General features: G+C 38.3%; 1 protein-coding gene, 1 non-coding gene and 1 pseudogene across 2 annotated transcripts; 2 read left to right on the top strand and 1 right to left on the bottom strand.

The window, feature by feature from the left end:
• Nucleotides 1-813: 813 nt before the first annotated feature.
• CASP8AP2 (caspase 8 associated protein 2) lies at nt 814-26,817 on the top strand. Its single transcript, XM_054721997.1, has 10 exons — nt 814-916; nt 7,387-7,469; nt 9,669-9,737; nt 12,683-12,783; nt 13,750-13,824; nt 14,675-14,790; nt 15,820-18,032; nt 18,981-22,107; nt 23,477-23,576; nt 26,761-26,817. The coding sequence occupies exons 1-10, from the start codon at nt 909-911 to the stop codon at nt 26,815-26,817; spliced, it is 5,949 nt and encodes a 1,982-aa protein (XP_054577972.1). The 5' UTR covers nt 814-908.
• LOC114231239 (U6 spliceosomal RNA) lies at nt 22,142-22,246 on the bottom strand. The gene has a single exon (XR_003617204.2). It is a non-coding gene; the product is annotated as a U6 spliceosomal RNA (small nuclear RNA).
• LOC103293500 (glutamine synthetase-like) lies at nt 24,202-25,331 on the top strand (annotated as a pseudogene).
• Nucleotides 26,818-27,903: the final 1,086 nt, after the last annotated feature.

Consider the following 27,903-nt stretch of genomic DNA (forward strand, 5'->3'; position numbering starts at 1 on the left):
CTCTTTCCCAACCTCCACTATCTGGAATGCCTAAGTATCTTGCATTTCTTAGGAGCTAAGCTGGTTGGGGGAGAATCTAGGAAGCCAGTGCTCTCCCAAAACATATTCTCCCACATGGGGGTCTTTTAGAAAATTTAGAAATATGTAATAAGTTGATATGGCAGTTGCTAGTTGAAGTAGCAGAGGAAGTTGGGTTTGTTTCACTTCCTCACCAGCCAAGGGCGCAGACTTCCCCTCCGGAGGGGACCCTACAGGCACCTTGGGTTCTTGTAGGTTCTATCCAACTATTCAGGTATTTACCCTCTATAAACCCTCCCCCTCCCCCTAGAGGACTGGCATCCTTCCTCAAAGCTCCCAACCCCTGGGCTAAGTTGTTTGCCTACCATCCAGGGCAGTGTCAGGGCCAGGAACAGCGCTTACGCCCAGCACCAAGCCTAGAACGTGGTGGATACCCAACAGAATTTTTGGAATGAAGGCCTAAATAAGGAAAGACCTTCCCAGAGCTTACTTTCCCTTTCATTAAAAGAGCATTTCCCAGACCCGCCCCGACCTTGGTCGAGGTTCCACCCCTTCCGCAGGGAAGCTCCCTCTCGCCTTCCCCGCCAGCCCAGGCCCCGCCCTTTCCCTTGCCTGGCCCCGAAGACGACTGGAGTTTGGCGCCAACCGTGGGTTTTCCTCCCCTGCGGACGGCGGGAACTAGTTATATGCGCCGGGACGTGCTCTGCGTCTGGTCTGATTGGCCAGGGGCGCGCAGTCCCGCCTCCGCGTCCTGGTTGAGCTCTGGCATTGGCAGAGATGCCAGGGAGACCTCCCTGTGCAGAAAGGATTCCGGGCTGTGTTGGGCCGGACCGGGTGGGTAAGTTGCCGACTGGGTCCGGTCCGTACAGCGCTGCTGGGGAAGAGGCTGCATGGCGAGGTAGTCCCCGAGCGGAGGCCGGCGGCGTGCCGGGAGCCGGGAGCCGGGGATTCGAAGAGCGCGGCGGGGCCGGGGAGGGGTGGGTGCGCCTGATGTCCGGGGCCCACAGGTAGCCCGCTTCCCGTCGCCCTCGGTTGCAGCTTCTGGGCTCGCACTCGCGTCCCGCTTGTCCCTGGAGGAGGGTCCAGGCTGGTGCTGGGGCGAGCGTAAGTAGGAGTTGCGCTTTCGACCGCCCTTTTCCCGACCCCCCGGGCCCCCCAAAACACCACAATCTCGTTTGGGGATGTACTCTTACAGGCTTTCGGATGGGAATCTTTGGAGGAAGGGGTCTTCCTAAGCGTCTGTTGGGGTGATCGTGGATGTGGTTGTTTGTGAGACTGTGTGGCCCAGAGAATTTTCTTGATCTCCTCAGCGCCTAGAACCATGACACACAGTAGGCCCTAACCCAGATGTTAATGTGGAATTTGCAGAATCTCAGGATAAATGGTTCAGGAATCCATTTATTGGCGTTGACTCTGATTCTTTCCTGGTCTTTCCTAGGTTCTTTTCTCATCTTTTCCATTCTTTTCAGCTCCAGCTCCAAACCTTTCCCTCTCCTCAAGGCCCCTTTCCCACCTCACTCAGTGCCTCTTTGGAGGGAAATAGAGACATTCAGGGCAAGAATTCCCTGCTCCCTTACACCAGTTATCTTCCAGCTGTTTCTTGCCATTTTACAAGGAGATGGCCCCCTTTAAAAAAAAAAAATTAGGCTCTTCTCCCTAATATTCTTGATTTTGTCATCTGGCTTTAGAGACAGCTGGGATCCAATCCCAGACCTGCCACTTACCAGCTCTTTAACTTTGGGGTAAGTTTCTTAATCATCTGTATCTGTTTACTCATCTGTAAAAAGGAAAATTAATAGTAGTACACATCTCATAGGACTTGTGGAGGATTTAAAGTAATTTAACAATGTATTTGGAATATTTAGATCATCGCTTCTCGGCCTTTTGGCTAAGATCAAGTGTGTGGAATATTTAGATCAGTGTCTGGCTGATCTAAATGTAGGGTTCAGTATATGTAGAACATATACATATTCTTCAGGGATTTTGCTATATTTAGATTTAGCCTTTCCCATGAGCCTCAAAATACACTCTTCCTCTCCTCTGGCTTTTTCCTTTTTTTCTCTACAAATGCTTATTGCATTCTCTCTTTTATTCTTATTTATTTATTTATTGCTTTCAGAGAGGAAGGGAGAGGAAGAGAGAGATGGAAACATTAATGATGAGAGATAATAATTGATGGGTTGCCTCTTGCACACTCACCCCCCCCCCCCCTGGGGATTGAGTCCGCAACCCGGGCATGTGCCCTTGACTGGAATCGAACTCGGGACCCTTCAGTCCGCAGACCAACTCTCTACCCACTGAGCAAACCATCTAGGTCCCCTCTTCTATTTTTTTAAAAAAGAAAATTTCCTTTCAACTCTTTAAGGCATTATTGTATCACAATGCTAGGTGATCCTTTTCTCATCTACTTCACCTTCATATCTGAATTTATTGGAGTTGTTCCTCAAAAACTGATCTTGCAACTCCTTTATATCATCTTTCTCAATGTTTCAAATTTTGCTTTTACAGTTTTCATAGGTGCAACATTCCTATCAGTATCAACTCTCATGGTATATTGAGATCCTCAGTTGGGGAAAGGTGAGAGCAAGTGTGCAAAAGCCCCTCTTCATCTTCCCAGGAGATGCTGATAGATAATCCTTCCTCCTTTTTTTCCTCTCTTCCTTTCCAAGGACAATCATTGGCCTTTGTGATGCCAAGAGAGGAATCTCAACTGTACCCCTTTTGTCTTGTCTTCTCTATACTGTGGTTTCCAGCTATGTTTGAAACACCTTCTCCTGGATGTCCTACAGATGGTTCAACATGTCTTCTTTAGTTCTCCATTTCAGTTAAAAGCATGAATACTTCGTTATTAAAGCTAGGAACCTTACAGTTGTCTTTTAATAAATTGGGAATTTCATTAATTCAACTTTTTTATTTTATTACTACCAACCTGCCAGGCCCTGTACTGAGAGCTGGGGATACAGTGGTGAATAGAAGAAAGCCTGTTCTAGTATTCATGGAACTTTAGTCCAGTGGGTGAGATGGACATTTCATCGGGAATACCACAAAAAATGTAACCACAAACTGAAAAGAGGCCATATAGAAAAAGGACACAGTGGCATAAAAATATTTTAACAAAAGGTCTGACCTAGTGGAGAGAGAGGTCAGGGAAGGCTCAAACATTACTTAAGCAAAAATATCAAAGATGAGTTAGTTAACTGAAGGTAGAGCTTCAAGAAAAGAACACTCTCTGCAGAGATTCTGTGGTGGGAAGGAACAAATATCTTGTTCAGAAAGCTGATAAAGGCAACATGATCAGAGCAAAGACTGGTGGGAATGGGGAGAAAGATGCAGACTAACACTGGAGGGGTGGGCTGAGGTCAGGTCACTCAGAGCTTTGTAAGAATTATGACAAAATTTGTTTTTTAACCTAAAATCAGCAGAAAGCACTGAAGAATTTTAAGCAGAGGAGGGATTGTGATTAGGTTTGTATATGGAAAAGACAAGCTGTGCTTTTGAGGTGGTCAGGAGTGGACATTTGGCCCTGACCAGTTTTGCTCAGTGGTTAGAGTGTCAGCCTGCAGACTGAAGGGTTGAGGGTTCGATTCCCAGTCAAGGGCACACACCTTGGTTTCGGGTTTGATTCCCACCCCTGGGTGGGGTGTGTGCAGGAGGTAACCAATCGATGTGTCTCTCTTACATCAGTGTTTCTCTCTTCCTCCTCCCTCCTTCCACTCTTTCTGAAAATCAATGGAAAAAATATCCTCGGGTTTAAAAAAAAAAGTGAGTATTTGAATATACTTTCCATTAAATCTCTTTGATTCTGCACCAGAAATCTCTCTGATCTGTTTGTCTTTATTTCCACTACTAATAACTTAGTCACTCCTCATTGTATCTTCCTTACCACTAATATTTTTCATATTTTTCTTACTAGAGTTAAATTTCTTTAAAAAAATATATATATTGATTTCAGAGAGGAAGGGAGAGGGAAAGAGAGATAGAAACATCAATGATGAGAGAGAATCATTGATGGGCTGCCTCCTGCATGTCCCCCACTGGGGATCAAGCCCGCAACACAGGCATGTGCCCTATGTGCCCTTGACCTGAATCGAACCTGGGACTTTCAGTTCGCAGGCTGATGCTCTATCCACTAAGCCAAACCAGTTAGGGCTAGAGTTACATTTCTGAAGTGCACATTGAGTCATAAACCTTTGGTGGTTCTCACATTCTCTACTGGATGTAGTCTTTTTTTTTTGTTTGTTTTTTGTTTTTTGGGTATAGCAAAGGTGGAAATTTATTGAAGAATAAACACAGACTCCCACGTGGGGAGGGGGAAAGAGTCCCCTGTATGTAGTCTTTTTTAAAAATATATTTTTATTGATTCCAGAGGGGAAGGGAGAGGGAGAGCGAGAGAGAGAAAAACATCAATGATGAGAGAATCATTGATCAGCTGCCACCTGCACGCCCCCCTCTGGGGTTGGAGCCCATAATCTGGGCATGTACCCTGACAGGGTATTGAACCATGGCCTCCTGGTTCATAGGTCGATGTTCAACCACTGAACCACATCAGCCAGGCAAAGTCCTAAGTATTTTAATTGTGTAATATATCACCTGACTTTTTTAGAACCTTATTATTTATTACATTCTAATCTTGTGGATATTCACATCGAGACTTGCTCATGAGCTCATAGATGTGGTGGGGAGATGCTGTCAGGAATTGTGTTTGCAAACAGGATCTCAGTTTCACTTGAACCTTGCGATTTTGGAGACCTTGGAATAATGAATGATGGGCTAGAAAGGAAGGCGACAGGGTATTATATCAAAGTAAGGAATTTGGACTTGATTCAGTAGATATTGGGAAATAATGGATAGTTTTTTTAGCAGGGAGTGATATGAGTAGGATTGCTTTAGAAGAAGTAACCCAACAGTTGTGTGTAGCATGAATTTGGAGAGAGGACATACTTAGATAGCTATAGTGGGGAAACAAATTCAAATGGCAGAATGAGGACTAATGGGAGAAACATTGCAGAGGATCACCAGTAGGATATTAGGGAATGCTACTACTCAAAGAAGTAGAGGGTTTGGGAGGTGACAGATGATGGAAAGATGATCTTTGGTTTTGGATTTGGTGAGCTTGGACTTAAGGGAAAGTGTTTACTTTATTAACTTTAGCATCTTATTGCTGACTTTTTGTTTGTATTTTAGTATAGACAGTTTCTAATCCTATATAATAAAAGAGAAACATGTAAATTGACTGTACCTCCGCTATGCTCACCAGCCAATCAGGAGTGAGTATGCAAATCAACCTGACAAAGATGGTGAATTAATTTGCATACACAGGCGTGGTGCAGAGAGCAGAGTGGGAGAGCCGGAGGTTTGGAGGACTTGGCAGAGCAGGAGGCCTTGGGGATGGAGACAGAGCAGGAAGGGAAAACCCAGAGTGCGGGGAGCACCAGGAATGCTGGGAGTAGTAGTTCTGGTGGCAGACGGATCTCCTAGACCAGTGGTCAGATCTCCTAGACCAGTGGTCGGCAAACTCTGGCTTGTGAGCCACATGCCGCTGAGTCGCAGTTTGCTGCTCTGTTGACTAATGAGTTTGCCGACTACTGTCCTAGACACTAGAGCAAAGTGAGCCTGGAGCAAGATACTGTTGCGGTGGGGGATGGAGGGAAAGCAAAGGTGAGAGACATAAGTAAAATCAGAGTGTCTAGGAAAAATTAAAGGGAAGATATCCTAAAACTTCCAGGAAATCTCCACCAGTGAAGCAAAGAAAAAAAAAAAGCCTCTTTTATTCTGTGAGCACCAAACCAAACTGGGTTGGGGTCTCAGACAGTTCGCTCATATGGTTGAAAGACAGAAACTCCCGGATTGGAGAGGGCTCACCTGAGGGCTCCCAGATTGGAGAGGGTTCAGGTCGGGCTGAGGGGACCCCCCTGTGCATCATTCTTCGTGCACCTGGCCCCTAGTTTTCATATAATCTGAGGGGACAGCAGAGGAGCCTATAAATCCAAGCGGGTATCCCTACTTTTTGTGGTAGTACTTGCTCTTTTTTCCTATCCCCTTTTTGTTTTGTTGTAGAAAAGATATTGATATCCAGGAAGTCATTTCCTTAGGAAAAAAGTATTCAAATATATTTTTATAAGTGTACAATAGCATTTAGAGCTAGGTAAGTGTTACTGAAATTGTAATAACCACAGCTCTGTGAAATCCAGCGTTTCGTGGTAAATAAGATTGTAAAATAATTAATTTGTGTTAAGTCACTGCGTTTGTGGTTAATTTGTTAGAGCAGCAAAGGAAACTAATATACTCAATCATGCTGTGCAATTTTCATCTACTCAATAGCCAATTATGGATAATAGTTGCCATATTAGACAAATCAGATATGGAAATTCATTGTAGAAAATTCTTTTGGACAGCACTGGTCTAAAATTGTAGTTCTCAAAGTGTGGTCCATGGAGCAGCAGCATAACCTGGAGCTATTTATTTTTATTTATTTTATTTATTTATTTTAAAAAATATTTTTATTGATTTCAGAGAGGAAGGAAGAGTGAGAGAGATAGAAACACCAGTGATGAGAGAGAATCATTGATCAGCTGCCTCTTGCACACCCCGCACTGAGGGATCAAGCTCACAAGCTGGGCATGTGCCCTGACTGGTAATTGAACCATGACCTGGTTCACAGGTCCACTCTCAACCTCTGAGCCACACCAGCATGGTTGTTTTGGGTTCTTACGTTGCTTTCAGTCTTAGCACTGCATTAAATATTTCCATACATAACATTTTTGTAACAATGTACTTATACATCAACCAAATGACTAGATATGAAATTGTTGGATCAAAGAATATTTGCATTTAAAAACTTGATTGCTATTATGAAATTGCTTCCATAGAGCTTATACCAGTATACACTTGAGTGATGTATGAGAGTACCTGTTTTCCCACACCTTTACCAACCTAATATAGTATCAAACTCTTTGCTGTTTGCCTATCTTACTATCTTATTGGTGAAAGCATGTATGTTTGGTGTTCCTAAGAGCACCCCCAAATTTGATGATTTGCTGAAAACTCACAGAAGTTACCATATAGTTGGCTTATTTTTTAGTATAAATGTTAACTTGTATTTTGGTCTGTTTTATTAAATTAGCATCATTCACATTGTGACATGGCTTAACCACATCATAAAGTTTAATTTTTTGTTTTATAGTTTTAGCTTTTGGAAAATGTTAGCCCTTTTTTTTTTTTTTTTTGTAATCATGACAGAGAGTGAACTCATTCAGTGTGAGGGTGTCAAAATTTGAAAGTTGCTTTTTAACTTAAAGCTAGGTTTATTCTTTGAATTATGAGATTGATTTTTTAAACAGTAGAAAATCTTTATGTTTAATACTTTAGATGGCAACTATCAAAAGGAAATAGGATCATGGCAGCAGATGATGAAAATGGTGATGGAACAAGTTTATTTGATGTCTTCTCTGGTAAGAGCTTATTGTAATTGTTTTTTCTAAATTTATTTAATTATAAAACCATTTACTTGTTCTCATTGAAAACACCAATTATTAACTTTTTCTTTTCACACATAAATGAATTAATACAATAAAGTGCCTGGCAAATAGGAAGTGCCTAGTAAATGTGAACTTTTTAGTTATTGTATGCTTTCAAGGTCTTAAATGTAATGAATTAGCAACTTTGTAAATCTAAGTTGTAATGATTTTTACTTTTATATCCAAAAAAGTATAAGATAGGTATTTGTTACTCTTGAAGTGAATACTTTCAGTAAATGTAGACATAGTAGTAAAATAAGCTTATAAAGTGGAAATATTTTAAGTAATATGTGCAATGTAAACTTCCAGATCCTGATGTAACATTTACTAGTTCTTTTGTCTTAATTGTAATTATGCTATGACAATCTCATTACATTTTTTGAGATTACAAATATAAGTGTATATTTATTTACTAGAATTACAGTTACTATGCTATAATGAAAATGACAGTTGTAAAACATAGAATAGTTTTGCTTAAGTATATATTTTAAAAAATTATTATTCATAGATATGGAAAATCCACATAAAGTATGGCCAACATAACTGCTCTGGGTAGTATTTTTTTTTATTATTATTATTTTTTAAATATATTTTTATTGATTTTTTACAGAGAGGAAGGGAGAGGGATAGAGAGTTAGAAACATCAATGAGAGAGAAACATTGATCAGCTGCCTCCTGCACACCCCCTACTGAGGATGTGCCCACAACCAAGGTACATGCCCTTGACCGGAATCGAACCTGGGACCTTTCAGTCCGAAGGCCGACGCTCTATCCACTGAGCCAAACCGGTTTCGGCAGTATTTTTGTGTGTGTGTGTGTGTGTTATGTAATTTATTTTTTGTAGTTTTAAATTTTTATGCTGCTGTATATATATTTCTCTTATATTTTTTCTTTGAGATATTTTAAACCAAAAGAAAAAGTGAAAGTATAATATAATCAACCTTTTACTTTTTATGTCTATTCACAAATAGTTAACTTTTACTATATCTGCAACTCTTATATTTTGAAGGACAAACTGCATTGCTAATCTCATTTGCTGGAAATAGCTGTTTTTATTTCTACATATTACTCTCTCACAAGTTCCTGTCTACATACATATATTTTTTGGTAGCTACAGTCACAGTGTGTATTTTACTTTTTACCACTTAACATGATTTCATGAAACATTTTATTCCTTTAACATTTTCATAATTATATTTTTATTATATTTGTTTGGAAATAATTTCAAGCTTACAGAAAAATTGCAAGTATAAGAACATCTAAAAATCCATTTACTTAGTTTCTTCCAAATTTGCTTTTTATTAATATTTAATACCAGTGGCTTTATCGCTGTATATATATATATCTCTTTCTGTTTTATTTTTTAAAAAATATTTTTATTGATTCAGAGAAGAAGGGAAAGGGAGAGAGAAACAGAAACATCAAGATGAGAGAGAATCATTTATCTACTGCCTCCTGCACGCCCCCTACTGGGGATGGAGCCTGCAACTTGGGCATGTGCCCTTGACCTGAATCGAACTTGGGACCCTTCAGGCTGAAGCTCTATCCACTGAGCAAAACCAGCTAGGGTCATACTCTTTTTATAAATACACATACATACAATTTTTCCTGACCCATTTGAGATTAAACTATATGTATTATGGGCCTTTATTCCCAAATATTTCATTGTGTATTTTGTAAGAAAAAGTTGGTTTTATTGCATAATAACAGCAAAATATCAATTTCATTAAATTCTACAGTGATAACAATATTCAGTCTGCAATTTTTATTTTGATAACCCAGTTATGTCCTTTGTTATTATAATTGGATTTATGTCTGTTATATTAATATTTTAGTTTATCTCCATGAATTTTTTCTTTCTGACTTTCATGCTTCTTTCAAATAATTTGAATATATTTTAGAATTCCATTCTAATTCATGTATTAGTTTATTGGCTATACCTCTGCATTATTTTTAGTGGTTGCATAAGGATTTGCAATATGCATCTTTAATATTTGCAGACTACTTACTAATATTGTACTTTTTCATATAAGATGTAAGACACAGTGATAACAAAACAAAACAAAACAAAATAACCCTTCCCTAAGTGAAATAAATTAGTTTTAAATAGTCTTTAATTTAATTTTCTTGCAGCTTCTCCTCTTAAAAATAATGATGAAGGTTCTTTGGACATATATGCTGGATTGGACAGTGCTGTTTCTGGTATGTAAATCTATCTATATAAAAGCCTAAGTGATCATTCGACCGGTCACTATGATGCGCATTGACCACCAGGGGGAAGATATTCAACCCAGGAGCTGCCCCCTGGTTGTCCTTGTGCTCCCACAGTGGGAGTGCCGCTCAGCTGACCAACGGGCGCCAGATGAGGGGCTAATGGCTGGAGAGCGCAGCTGCGGCGGTGCGAGCCTCTCCCATGACACTCCCTGTGCGTGCCTGTCCCCCATCTCAACTGGGACCGGCATCAGGACCGACATCGGGACTGACTGGGAGAGAGCCTGTGGCCCCTTGTCGGTCATGGGTGCACTGGTATCACCCTAGGATGGGTGCATCACCCTAGGATGGGTGCGTGGAGACTGCAGCAGAGCGGCAGCGAGACTACCAAGTGGCAGTGGGGCTGGAATGAACGGGAGTGGAATGGCACCTGGCCCAGGCTCGGCTCCTCCCCAGCTGCCTGCTGCTTCTCACACTACTACATCCCTCAGGGGATGTTGGACTGTGGGTTTCGGCCAGATTCCCGCAGGTCACGCCGAGGGACCCCCCACCGGTGCACGAATCTGTGCACCAGGTCTCTGGTTCTATAATAAAATAGTTTCATTTTGTTTGGTCAGTCTATTGAAAGTGTTTATTTTGTTACTAATTTTTAAAATGACTCATAGATCCTGAACAATCTGCCCATATTTTCAAAATTATTACACTTAGATAATTGTATTATTGCCCAAAGCTTGATCAATAAAACAACTTAATGCTCAGGTTTGTTATTCATCTAGGTCTCAGATTTTACTAGACCTTGTGCAAAATATTTTGTACCATTGAAAAGCAACTGATGGTCTTGTCTGTACATATTACTACTCACACTATCATAGGTTACATGATACTAGAACTTTTGAAAAGGATAGTTACTATAAATGTTTTCAAATGCAGAGAGCCTCATGACCTATCCAAATTGGAAACCTTTTTCATGCTTTTCCATGATCAGATCTCTAAGGCTTTGAACACATATCGCCCTCATACCTGATTTGTTGACACAGCATTTTATATAAATTGCTTTTCCAACTCAAATCTGTTAGATCATTATAAATATGGATGAGCCCTAATTGGTTTGGCTCAGTAGATGAAACGTTGGCCTGTGAACTGAAGGGTCCCAGGTTCGATTCCGGTCAAGGGCATGTACCTTGGTTGCAGGCACATCTCCAGTGGGGGGTGTGCAGGAAGCAGCTGATTGATGTTTCTCTCCCATCAATGTTTCTAACTCTATCCTCCCTTCCTCTCTGTAAAAAATCAATAAAATATATTTTAAAAAAATGGATGAAATGGAGGAGATGGAGAAATGTATAGTTCTTTGAGTTGTGATAGACACAACATCCAAAATTTTAAACACATACTTTTTTCTTCACCTTTATTGAGATGTAATTGGCATAAAATTAAGATTAATGTGTTGATTTGATACATTTGTGTATTGCAAAATTATTACCACCATAGAAGTAGCTAACACCTGCATCACATTACATAATTACTATATTTTTTTTGTGGTGAGATTTAAGATTTATTCTCTTAGCAACTTTAAATTATGTAATATAGTGTTATTAACTCTAATGACTATGCTGTACATTAGCTCACCAGAACTTATCTTACACTGTAAGTTTGTACTTTGGTCAACATATCTTTTTCCTCACCTCAACCTCCAGCTAACCACAATTCTAGTTTCTCTTTCTGTGCATTTGGCTTTTTTAGATTCCACATGTAAGTGATATCATACAGTATGTGTCTTTTTCTGGTTTATTTCACTTACTATAGTGCCTTCAATTCCCATGTTGTCATAAATGACAGAATGTCCTTCTTTCTTACGACTGAATAATAATTCCATTGTGGTGTACATATGCACACATATCTTTTTTTACCCATTCATCCATTGTTGGACACTTCGGTTTTTTCTATATATTGCCTATTGTGAATAATGCCTTAGTGAACATATAGAGTGCAGGTATCTCTGCGAGATCCTGTTTTCACTTCTATATATTTTTATTGATTTGAGAGAGAGAGAGAGAGAGAGAGAGAGAGAGAGAGAGAGAGAAAGAAACGTCAATGATGAGAGAATCATTGATCAACTGCCTCCTGCATGCCCTCCACTGGGGATCAAGCCCAAAACCCAGGCATGTGCCCCGACCAGGAATCAAACTGACCTGGTTTCTGGGTCTATGCTCAACTACTGAACTACATATTTTAGGTATTAAACTTGTTATCAGATAAATAATTTGCAAATATTTTCTCCCATTGTGTAGGTTACCTTTTCATTTTGTTGAAGGTTTCTTTTGCTGTGCAGAAGCTTTTTAATTTGATGTAGTCCAACTTGTTTATTTTTGCTTTCATTGTGTTTGTTTTTAGTGTCAAACCCAGAAAAATCATTACCTCCTATGTCTCCCCCCCTTAGGAGATTTATAGTTTCAGGTCTTACATTCAAGTCTTTAATCCATTTTGAGTTGATATTTGCATATGGTGTAAGATAGGGATCCAGTTTTATTCTTTTTGCATGCGGTTGTTCAGTTTTGAACAGAACAGTCTCTTTATTGAAGAGACTATCCTTTCCCCATTGTATACGCTTGGCTTCTTTGTCATAAATTAATTGACTATATCTGTGAGAGCTTATTTCTGGGCTTTCTGTTTTGTTCCTTGCTCTATATGTTGGTTTTCATGCCAATACGCATAGTTTTGATTACTATAGGTGTGTATTGTTTGAAATCAGAAATTGTGGTACTTTCAGCTTTGATCTTTTGTTAGATTGCTTTAGCGATTTGCAGTCTTTGTGGTTGCATACAAATTTTACAATTGTTGTATTTCTGTGAAAAATGACTGTGGAATTTTTATAGTATTGCATTGAATCTGGAAAGACATATTTTAATATAAGGTTTTTTTTTGTTTGTTTGTTTTAGACAGTTCTTTCAAGTCCTGTGAACCATCCAGAAATTGTTTGGATTTATATGAAGAAATTCTTACTGAAGAAGGAACTGCAAAGGAGACAACATATAATGATGTATGGTTTGCCAGAATTATTAAAGACAGTTATTTTACGTTTTTATAGCTCACTTACTGTTGGAAAAACATTCTGTGTTTAGGAAGGAACTCTTAGGCTAAAAAAATAGCTAAGTCAGTTTCTGTCTTTAGATCTGCTCTTTTTATTTTATTTTATATATTTTATTGATATTTTTACAGAGAGGAAGGGAGAGGAATAGAGAGTTAGAAACATTGATGAGAGAGAAACATCCATCAGCTGGGGATGTGCCCGCAACCAAGGTACATGCCCTTGACCGGAATCAAATCCGGGACCCTTCAGTCCTCAGGCTGACGCTCTATCCACTGAGCCAAACTGGTTAGGGCTAGATCTGCTCTTTAAATAATGTTTTCTGAATGCTTATCTAAATTTAGTTACAATTTTGTTTGATTAAATTTGTGTCTAAATATATAAAACATCAACAATCAGTGTGATATAACATTTTATCTTTTCATGAGTTGTACTAAGTTATAAGGTGTCCTAAGACTTAAATTAGAAATTTCTTTCTACCTTATTTGAATTTAAGGTTTGGAGAGTGAATCTGAAACCAAACAAAATACATTATTGGTAGGGCCAACTTTATTTATTTATTTATTTATTTATTTATTTTTTTTAAATTTTTATTGAATTCATTGGGGGTAAGTTTCAAGTGTACAGTTTTATAATGCATCATCTATATATTGTATTCTGTGTTCACCATCCAAATTCAAGTCTCTCTTCATCACCATTTATTCCCCCTTTATCCTCTCCCACCTACCCCACACCCTTTCCCTCTTGTAATCACCATACTGTTGTCTTTGTTTCAGTCCAACTTTAAAACCAGTAATCTTACTAAATCCCTGTTAGCAGAACTAAACCTCATCTCCCCTTTTTAGTGGAGATTTTAAGTATATATTTTAAGCTAAGAAAATAATTTAGAATGATGCTTAATCTTATTATATATTACAGTTGCAAATAAAATATGGAAAGTGTCAACTACAAATGAAAGAGCTGATGAAAAAGTTTAAGGAAATACAGACACAGGTACTATTATAATGAATATTTTATTTTTATCCTATTTTAAAATAAATAAAATTTGTTCAAAATTAAAATTCTAAAGCGTTGGCATTTTATAAGGAAATTTTCTTCTTAGTATTAAATGAAATAGAAAATCTGTCAAAACATACATAATTTCCTATACAACTGATGTAGGAAAACTGCTTGATTTGTTAAATGACATTTACATAAAAGATCTGTTAGCTAGTTACCAGTTAAATAATAGAACATTCATAGAGATGAGATTAGTTGGTTTAAAAGGGAATGGTTTGATGAGTAAAGATTTACATTGCTGTTGGGAAAAATGGTGATGCCCTTAGTATTTTTGCCATGTGATTTTGTGATCATGCTGCAAAAATCAGGAATGTCATGTTTTGTTCAGATTTTTATTTTTTTGTAATGTTTCTCTTTTCTATTTCCCCCAAAGAACCAGTCAAGCCTAGATTCATTCTTTGTTTATCTGAGAATTAGTACATTGTTGCACATTAAAGCTAAGTTGTTAAATATAACCTGATTTTTATCATTTTTATTTTTATTTTTCAAGATAATGGCCCTGGGAGAACTTTTTATTTGTGTATTTTTTTCATTTTGATTCCTGTTTTAAGTAATTTCACTTTAAATGACTTTCTCTGGTGCCATTTATCTTCTCTGAATTTTAGCTGCCCCATCTGTATGATGAGCTTAACAGCATTTTTCATAGGACTTTCTTGAGAATTACATAAGGTGTAATATATGATGTCTGGCATGTAGTTAGCATTAAATAATCATTAGCTATTAAAAGTAGTAGTTTAATAATTCTGTAATATATACTTTATTAAATATATTTTATGATGCTTAGAATTTCAGCTTAAAAACTGAAAACCAGTCTCTTAAGAAGAATATTTCAGCACTTATCAAAACTGCTAGAATGGAAATAAACCGCAAGGATGAAGAAATTAGTAGCCTTCACCAAAGGTATAATTGAGGGGTTTGGATCTATAAATTGCATTGGTGTTGATATGTGTAACATTTTTAACTTTGCAAAGATAAAAATGATGCATTTTATTAAATATGTAAGGTTTTACTCTGACTAATGGTATATCCTAATGGTATATTATAATGATACTAGAGGCCCAGTGCACGAAATTCGTGCACAGAGGGGGGTTGTCCCTCAGCCCAGCCTGTACCCTCTCCAATATGGTACCCCTCAAGGGATGTCTGACTCCCCGTTTAGGCCCGATCCCTCCTTTGTTATATAAAAATCTCCCCCTATTCTCTACACATAGTACTAACTGGGAGTAGATTTGTGGAAATTCAGGGAAGTTTTGGAAGGAAGTTCAGGAAGATTGACTTACTATAAAAAACTAAAATTAGTTATTTGCATACTTGTTAAGAAAACTGCTAATTTTCTGAAACACTGATACAAAACTTTAAGACTTAGGATTTTTAAAAAGATGCACAAAACAATAAACACCATTTTCTTAGGAAAGAATTACAACTCTATTCTTTTTCTTTGTGCAGTATGTACTACTTTAAGATGGCTATTGATGCTTTGGTTTACTGTGGGATTATATGTAAAACAGATCACCTCTGTTGTCCCACAAAGTTTCATCTTCCTTCTGTTTCAGTTGGCCTACAGTGAGTGAGGGTAAAAAATAATGTCACTGTTCTAAAAGAAGTGAATTTGTTGTTAGTTTAGGAGTTCTATGCCTGTGGTGAAGAAAGTCTAAAAGACATTGGCAAGTGCTAGGATAGAACTGAGACGTTCTCTAGAGCTTGTTTGAAAAAGGAAATGAAAGAGAGTTCCATGGTTTGAAAACTGGCCCATTTAGTTGGAAGCTGGTAAATTCTTATTACTCATGCCTTTATACAAAGTAAAATTAGTGTTTCTAGTGTTTAAAAGTCTAGCCCCTGACTTTTAAAGTTGTATTAAGTGTGATTAAAATTTGGATTATTAAAAAGCAATAATTTTGTTTTTTGTTGTTAATTTCTATTTCTTAATAGATTGTCTGAGTTTCCACATTTTCGAAATAATCATAAAACTGCAAGGACATCAGATATAGTTAAAACAAAAGACTTTACATCCAGACCTCCCCATTTCGATGATTGTGCAAAGACTGATCACAAGGTGAAATGTGATGTTTCTAAAGATGGACATCATAGCACTTCACTCCCAAACACCGAAAAGGAAGTAAAATTGCATTTGGAAAAGAAAAGCACTTCGCATTTGCCTTCGTCTATTGAAAAACACTGCACCAATGGCATTTGGTCACGTTCCCATTATCAGGTTGGTGAGAGTAGCTCAAGTGAGGATAATAGAAGAGGGAAGAAAGATAGTGGATATAGCCATTATAGTAGAGGAACTGATAGAATACGAAAAGACTTAAACACTAGCTGTGGTGATGGTGAACCAAGGAACTTAGAGGCCAGTCCAAGGCTACAAGGACGTTCTGAGAAATATGGTAAAGGTGAATCAAAGGCTGAAAGCAAAAATTCAAAGTTTAAAAGTAACACAGATTTGGATTATAAAAATGAACGCTTTGGCTGTTTCTGGCAGAAAGAGACCTTTAGAGAGAGGTCACATACTCGAGTAGAATCTCAAAGTGATAGAAAACTAGAGAGGCAAAGTGAAAGATCACAAAATACAAATAAAAAAGAACTTAAATCACAAGACAAAGAAGAAAGAAAAGATCAAAAACCCAAATCAGTAGTAAAAGACAAAGATTACTGGCGAAGGTCTGAACGAGTATCATCTCTTCCTCATTCTAAGAATGAAATAAAATCTTCTCATAATTCAAGTAAATACCATCCAGAAGAGAGAAGAGACAGGGAAGATGGTAAAAGAGATCGGGGTGTAAGTAATCATAGTTTTCAAGAAGGAAGATGTTCATCCTCCTTTTCAACCAATAGAACTCACAAACACATTGACTCCAAGGAAGTTGATGCTGTGCACCAAAGGGGAAATACACTTTTAGGAGCAGAAAGGCATAGAACTGAAGATAAGAGGAAAAGAGAACAAGAAAGCAAAGAAGAAAACAGGTATATGAGAAGCGAAAAAAGAACATCTACAGTACATTTGCAGAAGATTAACAAAGAAACTAAGCAAACCACTACTGATTCAAAGAAACAGAATGAACTGAAAAATGATAAAGGTGAAGTCTCTAATAATGATGTTTCTGAACACACAGATAATAAAGACCTTGCAATTAAAGCTGAGAGTGGTCCAAATGAAACAAAAAACAAAGACTTAAAGTTGAGTTTTATGGAAAAATTGAACTTAACTCTTTCTCCTGCTAAAAAGCAACCTATTCCTCAGAATAATCAGCATAAAATAACCAATACTCCCAAATCCAGTGACATATGTGATTTGGAGTCTTTGGTACAGGATAAAACAGTGATATGTGTTCCCTCTGTGAGTGAACATATCACAGAGGAAACTAAATCAAAGTTATTGGAACCAGAGGATGCTCTTCCAACAGCATCATCTGAACCCAGAACCAGTATTCCAGAAAGGAAACCGGAAGAAGAAAATAGTTTGTTAATTAAATCTGTTGAGAATACTATGCAGTGTGACTTGCCCGTTTGTGGTACAGAGACTTCTTCAGTACCTGTGGAAATGGAACAAGCAGAATCTTTGTTTCCTTCAGCAGCAGAAATGGAACAAACCATTAATGGTGCAAGGACAGCAGTACCTGTGGCAGTGGACATATTACAAACAAATGTTTCTCAAAACTTTGGCTTGGAATTGGATACCAAAAGAAATGACAGTTTAAATTTGTGTAGTATTTCTGAAGATATGGAAATGAAGGAGGCTTTTTCAACAAAAGTTGCCAAATCCAATGAAAACATTTTGAAGCCTTCAATTGAAAAACCTGACATTTTGCCAGTAGTCCTTTCAGAAGTTGGTAGTCCAAAGTTCGAGCCTTCTCTTGTAGAAACATCACTGGTTGAGAGTAAGTCTTGTCATCTGGAGCCTTGTTTACCTAAAGAGACTCTAAAATCTTCACTTCAGCATACTGAGTTAATGGACCACAAATTGGAAATTGGTGAAACAAACTCAGTATATAATGATGAGAACTCAGTTCTGAGCATTGACCTTAATCACCTAAGACCTATTCCAGAAATCATTAGTCCTCTGAGTAGTCCAGTGAGACCTGTAGCAAAAGTACTTAGATTGGAAAGCCCATCTCGAGTTCCATTATATAACAATCATAAAGGTAATAGTTTATATTATCTTTTATAACTTAACCTTTTTTTTTGACAATGTACAATGCATAAACAAGAAGTAGTGCTTTTTTTTTTTTTAATAACAACACATTCAGACTCACATTAACTAGAAATTGAGCCTTTTGTCAATTTAGGTAATTTTAAAATATACATACTTTTATTGATTTCAGAGAAGAAGGGAGAGGGAGAGAGAAATAGAAACATCAGTGATGAGAGAGAATCATCAATTGGCTGCCTCCTGCATGCTCCCTACTGGAGATAAGCCCTCCTGGTTCATAAGGTCGATGCTCAACCACTGACCCACATTGGCTGGGTAGTAATTCTTATTTCTACAAAAAAAGGGAGTAGAAGGACAGATTATTTCAAATATTCTTTGCTCGCTTTCAGGTCTATTTTTTAATTTTTATTTTTTAGGGAGAGTGGAAGAGAGAGGGAAAGACAGAGAAACATTGATGTCAGAGAAACACATTGATTGGTTGCCTCCTACATGAGCCTTGACAAGGGCTTGGGCTGGGGAGGAGCTTGCAACCGAGGTATATGCCCTTGACTGGAATCAAACCTGGGACCCTTTGACCCTCAGGCCAGCAGTCTATCCACTGAGCCAAACTGGTTAGTACCAGATCTGTTTTGGTTGTTCAAAAGCATCATCAGATGTCATAGAGTAGGAAATGCTGCTAATATACCCGAACAGTAGATTGATGGTTATCCAAAAAAACAAACTTTGCATTATCACTGTTGTCAGACACCTGAATACCTTCTGAGAACAGTTAAGATCGATGACACGAATAAGTGTTGGGCATTAACATTTTGTAAAAAGCTATTAAAATAATGAAATGCTTCAGTATTTAATTTTTTTTTGGTTAATATTTAGTATAGAAATGTCAAATGACTATGATTTCAAGGGTCATGTGATTATAATATATTTTTCTTTTCCACAGATGTGTTTCCACCAAATTCAGCTCATTCCACCTCCAAGAGTCAGTCTGATCTCAACAAGGAAAATCAAAAGCCCGTTTGCAAGTCTGACAAATTTACAGAGGCAGACTCTCATAAGAATTCATCTTTAGTTGAATTAGAAGAAGGAGAAATTATAAGCGACAGTGAAAACTCTAAACCACAAAATAGTTTTGAAGAAATTGCCAAACCTAGAGCTTCTACTGAAGTGCAGAACAGAAAAAATAGTCCGGGAAATAAAAAAAGTACTGTGCATTTGGATAAAGACAAAAGGAAAACATCTATGAAAGTTCAACAGAGCAAAAGGAATTGGAATAGGAGACAGAGTGAGTCTAGCAGGTCTTCAAAAACAGAGAAAAAAGATAAGACAATGAGTACCTCCATTCTGGAAAAAATAGTTCCAATTATTGCTGTACCTTCTTCTGTACCAGAGGTTATGCACATGTTACGAATGATAAGAAAACATGTAAGGAAAAACTACATGAAATTCAAGGTAAAATTTCCATTAAAACAATTTCATAGAATTATTGAGTCAGCAATTTTGAGTTTTACATCACTCATTAAACACCTTGACTTATCCAAAATCTCTAAGTCAGTGACTACTTTACAGAAGAATCTCTGTGATGTTATAGAATCCAAACTTAAGCAAGTTAAAAAGAATGGCATAGTGGATCGTTTATTTGAACAACAACTACCAGATATGAAAAAGAAAGCATGGAAATTTGTAGATGACCAACTTGATCATTTATTTGCAAAGCTTAAGAAAATCTTAATAAAGTTTTGTGGTTTGACAAACTTTGGCAGTGACAGCGATGAAGGGAAATTGGACAAAAGTAAAGAGAAACCGCAATATTCAAATTGTCAGATGGGGAATGTGGTCAACTCCAGCAAAGAAATGCCGAAAGAGAAATCCTCAAAATCAGAAGATTCTATTTATTACAGGTATTCACTAGGATGTAAAAAATCTGAGGACAAACATCAAGGCCAAAATAACTCTGAAATTAACACAGTAAAGAATGACATTAAAAAAAGCTTTAACACTTGCTTTGATAATATTAAATGCCCTCCGTCTGAAGAGCACTCCTTGGAACTGAACTGTCCGAGCAACCCAAAGCCAGGAAAAATGGAAGGCACCACCACAGAGGATACACAGACATCCCAGCATGCAGCCTTGAAGCCAGAACGCTGTTTTGAGATTCTTACTGAACAGCAAGCATCTAGCCTCACTTTTAATTTAGTGAGTGATGCACAGATGGGTGAGATTTTTAAAAGTTTGTTGCAAGGTTCTGATCTTTTGGACAACAGTGTTAACTGTAATGAAAAAAGTGAGTGGGAGTTAAAGACTCCAGAGAAACAGCTGCTAGAGAGTCTTAAGTGTGAATCTATACCAGCTTGTACAACCGAAGAGTTAGTTTCAGGGGTGGTTTCTCCATGTCCTAAAATGATTAGCGATGATAATTGGTCATTATTATCATCTGAGAAAGGTCCATCTCTGTCTTCAGGACTTTCGTTGCCAGTTCATCCTGATGTATTGGATGAAAGTTGTATGTTTGAAGTGTCTACTAACATAGCTTTAAGTAAAGATAATGTATGCAGTTCAGAAAAGAGCAAGCCCTGCATTTCTTCCATCCTGCTTGAAGATTTAGCAGTATCTTTAACAGTACCATCACCTCTGAAGTCAGATGGTCATCTCAGTTTTTTAAAACCTGAAGTTTTGTCTAGTTCAACTCCTGAAGAGGTTATTAGTGCCCATTTCAGTGAAGATGCCTTACTTGAGGAAGAGGATGCATCGGAACAAGATATTCACTTAGCTCTGGAGTCTGATAATTCGAGCAGTAAATCAAGTTGTTCATCCTGGACAAGCCGGTCTGTTGCTCCAGGCTTTCAGTACCACCCTAATCTGCCCATGCATGCTGTCATAATGGAAAAGTCCAATGACCATTTCATTGTGAAAATACGGCACGCAGCACCATCTACTCACTCCAGTCTTATACAAAATACGGTGGCTGGTGAGTCATTGACATCTGTGCCCAGAGTGGGAAAGGAAACTGATGAAGCTGCAGAGAAGGAATGTGTTTCATGTGAGAAGACAGTTTTTAAATCTGTGGAAGAATTGAAACATTCCAACGAAAATGTTGACAGCAATAAATCAGCTCATGAAGAACAGAGCTGTATGATACAAACAGAGGTTCCTGATATATATGAATTCCTTAAAGATGCTTCTGGTAAAGTGGTTGATAGTAATGAAGTGGCTGATCAATGCTTCAAGTTGCATCAAGTATGGGAACCAAAAGTGTCTGAAAGCATTGCAGGATTGCCTCCTATGGAAGAAATTCCACATTCTGTCGAGGGTCATCTTCCAAACACATATGTAGACCTCACAAAAGATCCAGTCACTGAGACTAAAAACTTGGGGGAATTCATAGAAGTAGGAGTTTTAAACATTAATCAGTTGGGATATTCTGGTAGCAATTTGGATCAAAATGCTCAGATGTTAGACAGTGTGCAGCCTGGTACTGTAGATGCTTTTATTGATTTGACACAAGATGTTTCAAGTGAGAGTAAAAGTGACGATCACCATCCAGCTTTAGCTGTTGGACATTTGGGGTGTGAAGTGTTTTGTGTAGATGGTGACTGTGAGGAAGAAAAGGTGCAAGTGGCAAAAGAGCCTTTGGAATGCATGGTTGTGGAAAGCTGTATTGATTTGACCTCAGACTCTCCCAGTTCATGTGAAATAAAAAAGGAGGATTTAAAATCGGAACCGGTATCAAATTCTGATAGTTTAGACTTGCCCGTGGCTTTGGATAATGCTCACAAAAAGAGGAAAAAACTTTCTAATCTAAATCATTCTTATCAGAAAAAACAGAGAAAGGAAACAGAGTTAATCAGTAAGGAAAAAAACAAGAAAATTACCCCAAATTCTGGTGAGAATGGAGAAGCTCACCAAAGGAAAGCCAGTAAGAAAAAGGCCCCTGCAGTGACGAAAGATCCCTCATCGTTAAATGCAAGCCCCAGGATTAAGGACCCATCAGCAGCATCTGGCACTTCTGTAAACCTTTCTGCAAAGAATATTATTAAAAAGAAAGGAGAAATTGTAGTTTCATGGACAAGGTAAGGATCTTATAAGACATTTTATTTTTATTCTTTTAATATGGAAGGCTTCATGAATTTGCATGTCATCCTTGCACAGGGGTCATGCTAATAATCTCTATTGTTCCAATTTTAGTATATGTGCTGCCAAAGTGAGCACTTATGAGACATTTAAATCAGCAGGAAACTTTGAGAGGCCAGAAATCTATTCTGTCTTGTCATAGTTATATCCTATCCTAAAATAAGGAAAGTGATGACTTCAAAAGTAGTCAACGTTAATAGAGAATACATTCTAGGGTATAATCTATAGCAGTAGCTCTTAACCAGGGATGTGCATTAGCACCATGGATAGAACTTTTCATTGTGTTTTAACCTAACTGTTTAAAAAAATGATTCTTTGTAAAGAACTGGTATCACATTTTAGAAAGGAAGAATGACAAGTGGGGTGGTGAAATAGGGCAAAAAGTGTGAGCATTTATAATTTGAGTGTTTCCCTAAATTAAGAGTTTCAAAAAAGTTTATAAACAGGTTGTACTTTTGACTTTTACATGAACTGTTTGAGAAATGCTGATTTCAGGACCCCGTTTCAGACATAAGGTTAGCCACAGCTGTAAACCATTGCACTAGAGCAGGGGTGGGGACGTCCAGCCCATGGACCGTATAAAGCCTGTGAAATCACTTGGTCTGGCCCTGCCAAGGCATTAGGAGCGAGTTAATTAAGTGTTTGACCAAATATAGCAGGCTAATTTTTAAGAGGATAATTTTGTATGGCTCATGATGTTATAAATATCCAAATAGCCCTTGGCAGAGAAAAGGTTCCCCACCCCTGCACTAGAGGTTCATGATCAGCACACTTAACTGGAGTGCATAATGAGGGAAGCTGAATTTTGTTGAAATTGGTCATTATTTTTATTTAATACCATAGTCATCTATGCCTTAATTTCTGGTAACTTGGAGATGACACAGTAAAATCTTAGAGATTGAAATAGTACATATTGGTTCTGACCATGTACAAAAAGCAGAGGCCTGGAAATTGGAAGATTTGGATTCTATTTTACTTTCATTCTTTTGCTTATTAAGTCTGTCATGTTTGACCCTAATTTTTAAGGTACTGTATACATTAAAGGTAGAATTTTTAAAAATCTATACTTTTGTCATTAGAATAATAAATGAGTATATTAGTTTTAGAAAATTTTAGAAATACGTATTTGCTTACAGATTAAAATCATCTTATTTCTCAGAGATGATTGTCAGTGTTTTGATATACACACTTTTTTTTCTATGGGTTTTAATAAAAATGTCACCTCCTATTGATGGACATTAGACAGTGGAATTTTTGGTACCTTTCTGCTTTAATCTACAAAAGCTAAATAACATTTTCTCCCTGTAGAAATGATGACCGGGAAATTTTATTGGAGTGTCAGAAAAGTGGGCCATCAATAGAAACATTTTCTTATGTAGCTGCCAAGTTGAATAAAAATTCATCTCAGGTAACTTCCCAATTTTTACATCTCTATAGTTTCACAGATGTGAAATACTTAGACTTCATTTTAACATGTTTAAAATATGTAGATACTTATTTGCCAACTTCTTTAAAAGTATGGCTTTTTATGTTGGACTATTAAAAACTTGGTGATTGTGGAAGAACAATCCTAATTTATTTTTCTGTTGTCTTACATTTACTTATTTGATCTTAAACAATTTTGTAATGTTTACTGTTTAAGAAAGTTTAATATTGATTCTTGAATTGGGGTGGTGAACACACAGTATGATACACAGATGATGTATAATAGAATTGTACACCTGAAGCCTATATAATTTTATTAATATCACCCAATAAATTGAATTGGAAAAAATGAAGATTAATATTGAAGGTTAAACTAGCAATCACCTTTAGTATGAAGATATTTTATTTTTCCAGACATTACTTCATCTCTTTATTATTGACAGTAACTTTCTTAAGATGTTTTGTGGAAGTAGCCATAAAAAAAAAGATCTCATAGAGCTGAGGATGGGAGAAGAGCCGAGTGTCTGAGCAGCACTCCCAGCCTCCTCTCTTCTCCTCTCTGCACCTCGCTCTCACGGCCTGCCCACCCTGCCCCCTGCCATCTTCTCGCCCCCCAGAGCAACTTCCACCATGTCCACCTTGTCGAGTTCCCACTTGAACAAAGGCATCAAGCAGATGTACATGTCCCTTTCTCCGGGTGATAAAGTCCAGGCTACGTATATCTGGATTGATGGTACTGGAGAAGGACTGCAATGCAAGACCCGGATCCTGGACAGTGAGCCCAAGAGTATAGAAGAGTTCCCCAAGTGGAATTTTGATGGCTCTAGTACTATGCAGTCTGAAGGCTCCAACAGTGACATGTATCTTGTTCCTGCTGCCATGTTTCGGGACCCTTTCCGCAAGGACCCCAACAAGCTGGTGTTCTGTGAAGTCTTAAACTACAACCACAAACCTGCAGAGACCAATTTAAGATATACCTGCAAACGGATAATGGACATGGTGAGCAATCAGCATCCCTGGTTTGGAATGGAGCAGGAATATACTCTCATGGGCACAGATGGGCGCCCTTTTGGTTGGCCTTCCAGTGGCTTCCCTGGACCCCAGTGTCCATACTACTGCGGCATGGGAGCAGACAGAGCCTACGGCAGGGATATTGTGGAGGCTTACTACTGGGCCTGCTTGTACGCTGGCATCAAGATCGCAGGGACAGATGCCGAGGTCATGCCCGCCCAGAGGGAATTCTAAATAGGACCCAGTGAAGGAATCGACATGGGAGATCATCTCTGGATGGCCCGTTTCATCTTGCACCGAGTGTGTGAAGACTGGAGTGGTAGCAACTTTTGATCCCAAGCCCATTCCTGAAAACTGGAATGGTGCCGGATGCCACACCAACTTCAGCACCAAGGCCATGCGAGAGGAGCACGGCCTGAAGTACATTGAGGAGTCCATTGAGAGGCTGAGCAGGCGGCACCAGTACCACATCCGAGCCTACGATCCCAAGGGGGGCCAGGACAGTGCCGGGTGCCTCACTGGATTCAACGAAACCTCCAACATCAACCACTTCACCGGCGTGACCAACCGTAGCGCCAGCATCCACATTCCCCGGGCTGTGGGCCAGGAGGAAAAGGGGTACTTTGAAGACCGGCGCCCCTCTGCCCACTGTGACCCCTTCGCAGTGACAGAAACCCTCATCCGCACGTGTCTTCTCAACAAAACTGGCGATGAGCCCTTCCAGTAAAAAACTCAGTGGACTAGACTTGCAGCCATCCAGCTCCTTCTAATTACTTCTTCATCCTGCTCCCACTCTCCCCCCTCAATTGTCATAACAAATGTAACTCAAAGGGCAGAATATCAAGGTCTTCTTTTATTCCTCATGCCCAGTTAATAGCTCTTGCTTTCTTTGGCCAAGTTAGAGGGGTCAATTTCTTAGTCTCTTCACACACACACCTCCTTTCTTCCCCTATCACTGAAGCTTTCTAGTGTTTTAGGGGGCGGGCACATAACCACTGCTTCACGTAATCAGGTGTTTGTCCAACAGGCGTAGCTATCTGGACAGTGAGCATAGTATTTGTGAAGGGAGGGGAAGGACCTTTTTCTTCTTTGAGGTAGCTGAAGGGGGTAGGAGTGCTGGGCTTGCTCTGTGGTTAGGTTAGATACTCGCTTTGGTTGGGAAGTTCCATAAACGGTTATAAGCAGCTTTCTAATGAAAGTGAGAATCAGGAAAGGTGGGGGCAGCAGGCAGGAAGCCCTCTTACCTGCCAACTGTGGCCTCTTCGCAGTGACCTGCTTCCCTGGCCTGGGGCTGAGTGCCCTCACTGGAAGGCAAGCTCAGCAGAAAGGGACGGGATGGGTAGCCCTACCTCTGAAGAAAAAGTTCTCATTGCTTGGTCCTCGGTTTATAACACAAATCAGAGTAGTATTTTTATATTTAACCCTTTGCACTCGCTTGCTTTTTTCTCGATTCCTTTATTCTACTCGGGATTTAATTTTTTAAATACCCCAGATTTTACAAAGCGCAGCAGTAGAATAAAAAAACTGGAGTTTTTTTTTTCATACAAACTTATTTATTTGGATTTTTTTATATTTCAAATTATTGATACATTCAAAGAGTAATTTTAATCTCGATGCTAACCGTGTCGAGTCACACTTGACATCCGAGTGCAAAAGGTTAAATGCAAAAACAAAAAAGTTATATATATATTGGTGTGCAGATATGTGTGCTTTTTTTAAAGGGGAAAAACCATTCTGGTCACTGGGAGCCAAATTTGATGTGAGAAGTCTGGTTAGAAATAAGGCTCTCATTTTGAGGGGGGGCGGTGAGGGTGATGGTGCTTGAAAAGTTGGCTGTTGGGTCTGTTAAACCCTCACTACCATTTAAGGGTTTCTCTGTGCCCTGCCTGCCCTTCTGGACACGGGTTGGCTAACAGGAACAAATAGCAGCAGACACCTGAGCCCCATGGCTTTGGTTTATAAAGACACATGTATGCACATGAGTTGGCTGGTCAACTTGAGCATGTATGCTACTGACAAGGGGATATTGGGTTATTTTCTGGGGGACTAGCATGTCACTAAAGCAGGCCTTTTGATATATTAAAAAAATGTTTTTTAAAGAAAAAAAAGGATCTCATTGTAATACTTAAAATTAATACTCATTTTTTACTTTTCAGGTCTCAGAAAGATTCCAGCAACTATTGAAGCTCTTTGAAAAGTCAAAATGCAGGTAGTTAATGGTTGTACTACAGAAGATTAGTAAAATAAATGTTTGATACTGGAACTCTGTAGTTAATGGCCTTTAGTCATCAAAGGTGTGAGTAATGGGTGAGAGACATCCAGTTGGGATCCTGCTTCAGTCACAGGTTGGAGGATGATTGCTTCTAAGGTCACCAAACGCACAGGATGTGCTCAGAGTTGCAGTTCAGATCAGCATGGCATTCCTCCCTAACCTTCCAACTGCTGATGGGTCTAAGGTCAGAGGGAATCCATTTGATGATTAATAAAAAAATTTTAATATTTTAAAATATAAAACATATACTTGGAATCCGTTATCATCTGAATAGATGACATGATTTACCATGTTAAATTATTAATAATGTTCACAGACATGTTTCCTCAGTTCCCCTCCCCCCCTCAGTTTTTTTAAAAGCCATTCTTGTACAGGTTTATTAAGGCAACAATGTTTTTCAGCAGGATTTTCCTGTAAGACCTGAACCAGTTGCTTAAATATTTGCACTTTACAGAAGAAAAATTGTAAAAATATTTAAGATATTATTTTTCATATTTAAGATATTATTGTAGTTATGATTATTTAAATGCAAAACATCCAATTTTAAGTTAAATTAAGTTCGGATTAAATTAAATCAGAGTAGAAACCATATTTGACCATAGACCTCAATGTGAAGGGTTCTCAATATATTTGAGTTATAAATCTGTTTCTAGACCTGATGTAAATTACTGCTTTAGAAACTGATAATTTCAATATCCTCTCAAAGCAACTAGTTTGCTATTAAGATCTTCAGAAGATGTTTAGTAGTTTATTGTGAAGTTAAAATTCTATTTATATAATTCAGAATGTGAGACTTAATAATGGGGAATTTGAAGAAAGAGCTTATTCTAAAGACCTTTAAAATAGTTTAAGGCGACAGTTATTTTTCAAATTTACTGTGCTTTAAAATTTTCACCGCCTTTAAGAAATTAAATTGAGTTTTTTGTTTTACTTGAACATTTTCTTAAAATATGACTTCTATTCTCGAGAAAATAATGTACATTCATGGAAGAATTAACTTGTATCTGGAAGTGATGCTTATTAATTT

This window comes from Eptesicus fuscus, chromosome 10 (assembly GCF_027574615.1).
Source record: "Eptesicus fuscus isolate TK198812 chromosome 10, DD_ASM_mEF_20220401, whole genome shotgun sequence".
Lineage (NCBI taxonomy): Eukaryota > Metazoa > Chordata > Mammalia > Chiroptera > Vespertilionidae > Eptesicus > Eptesicus fuscus.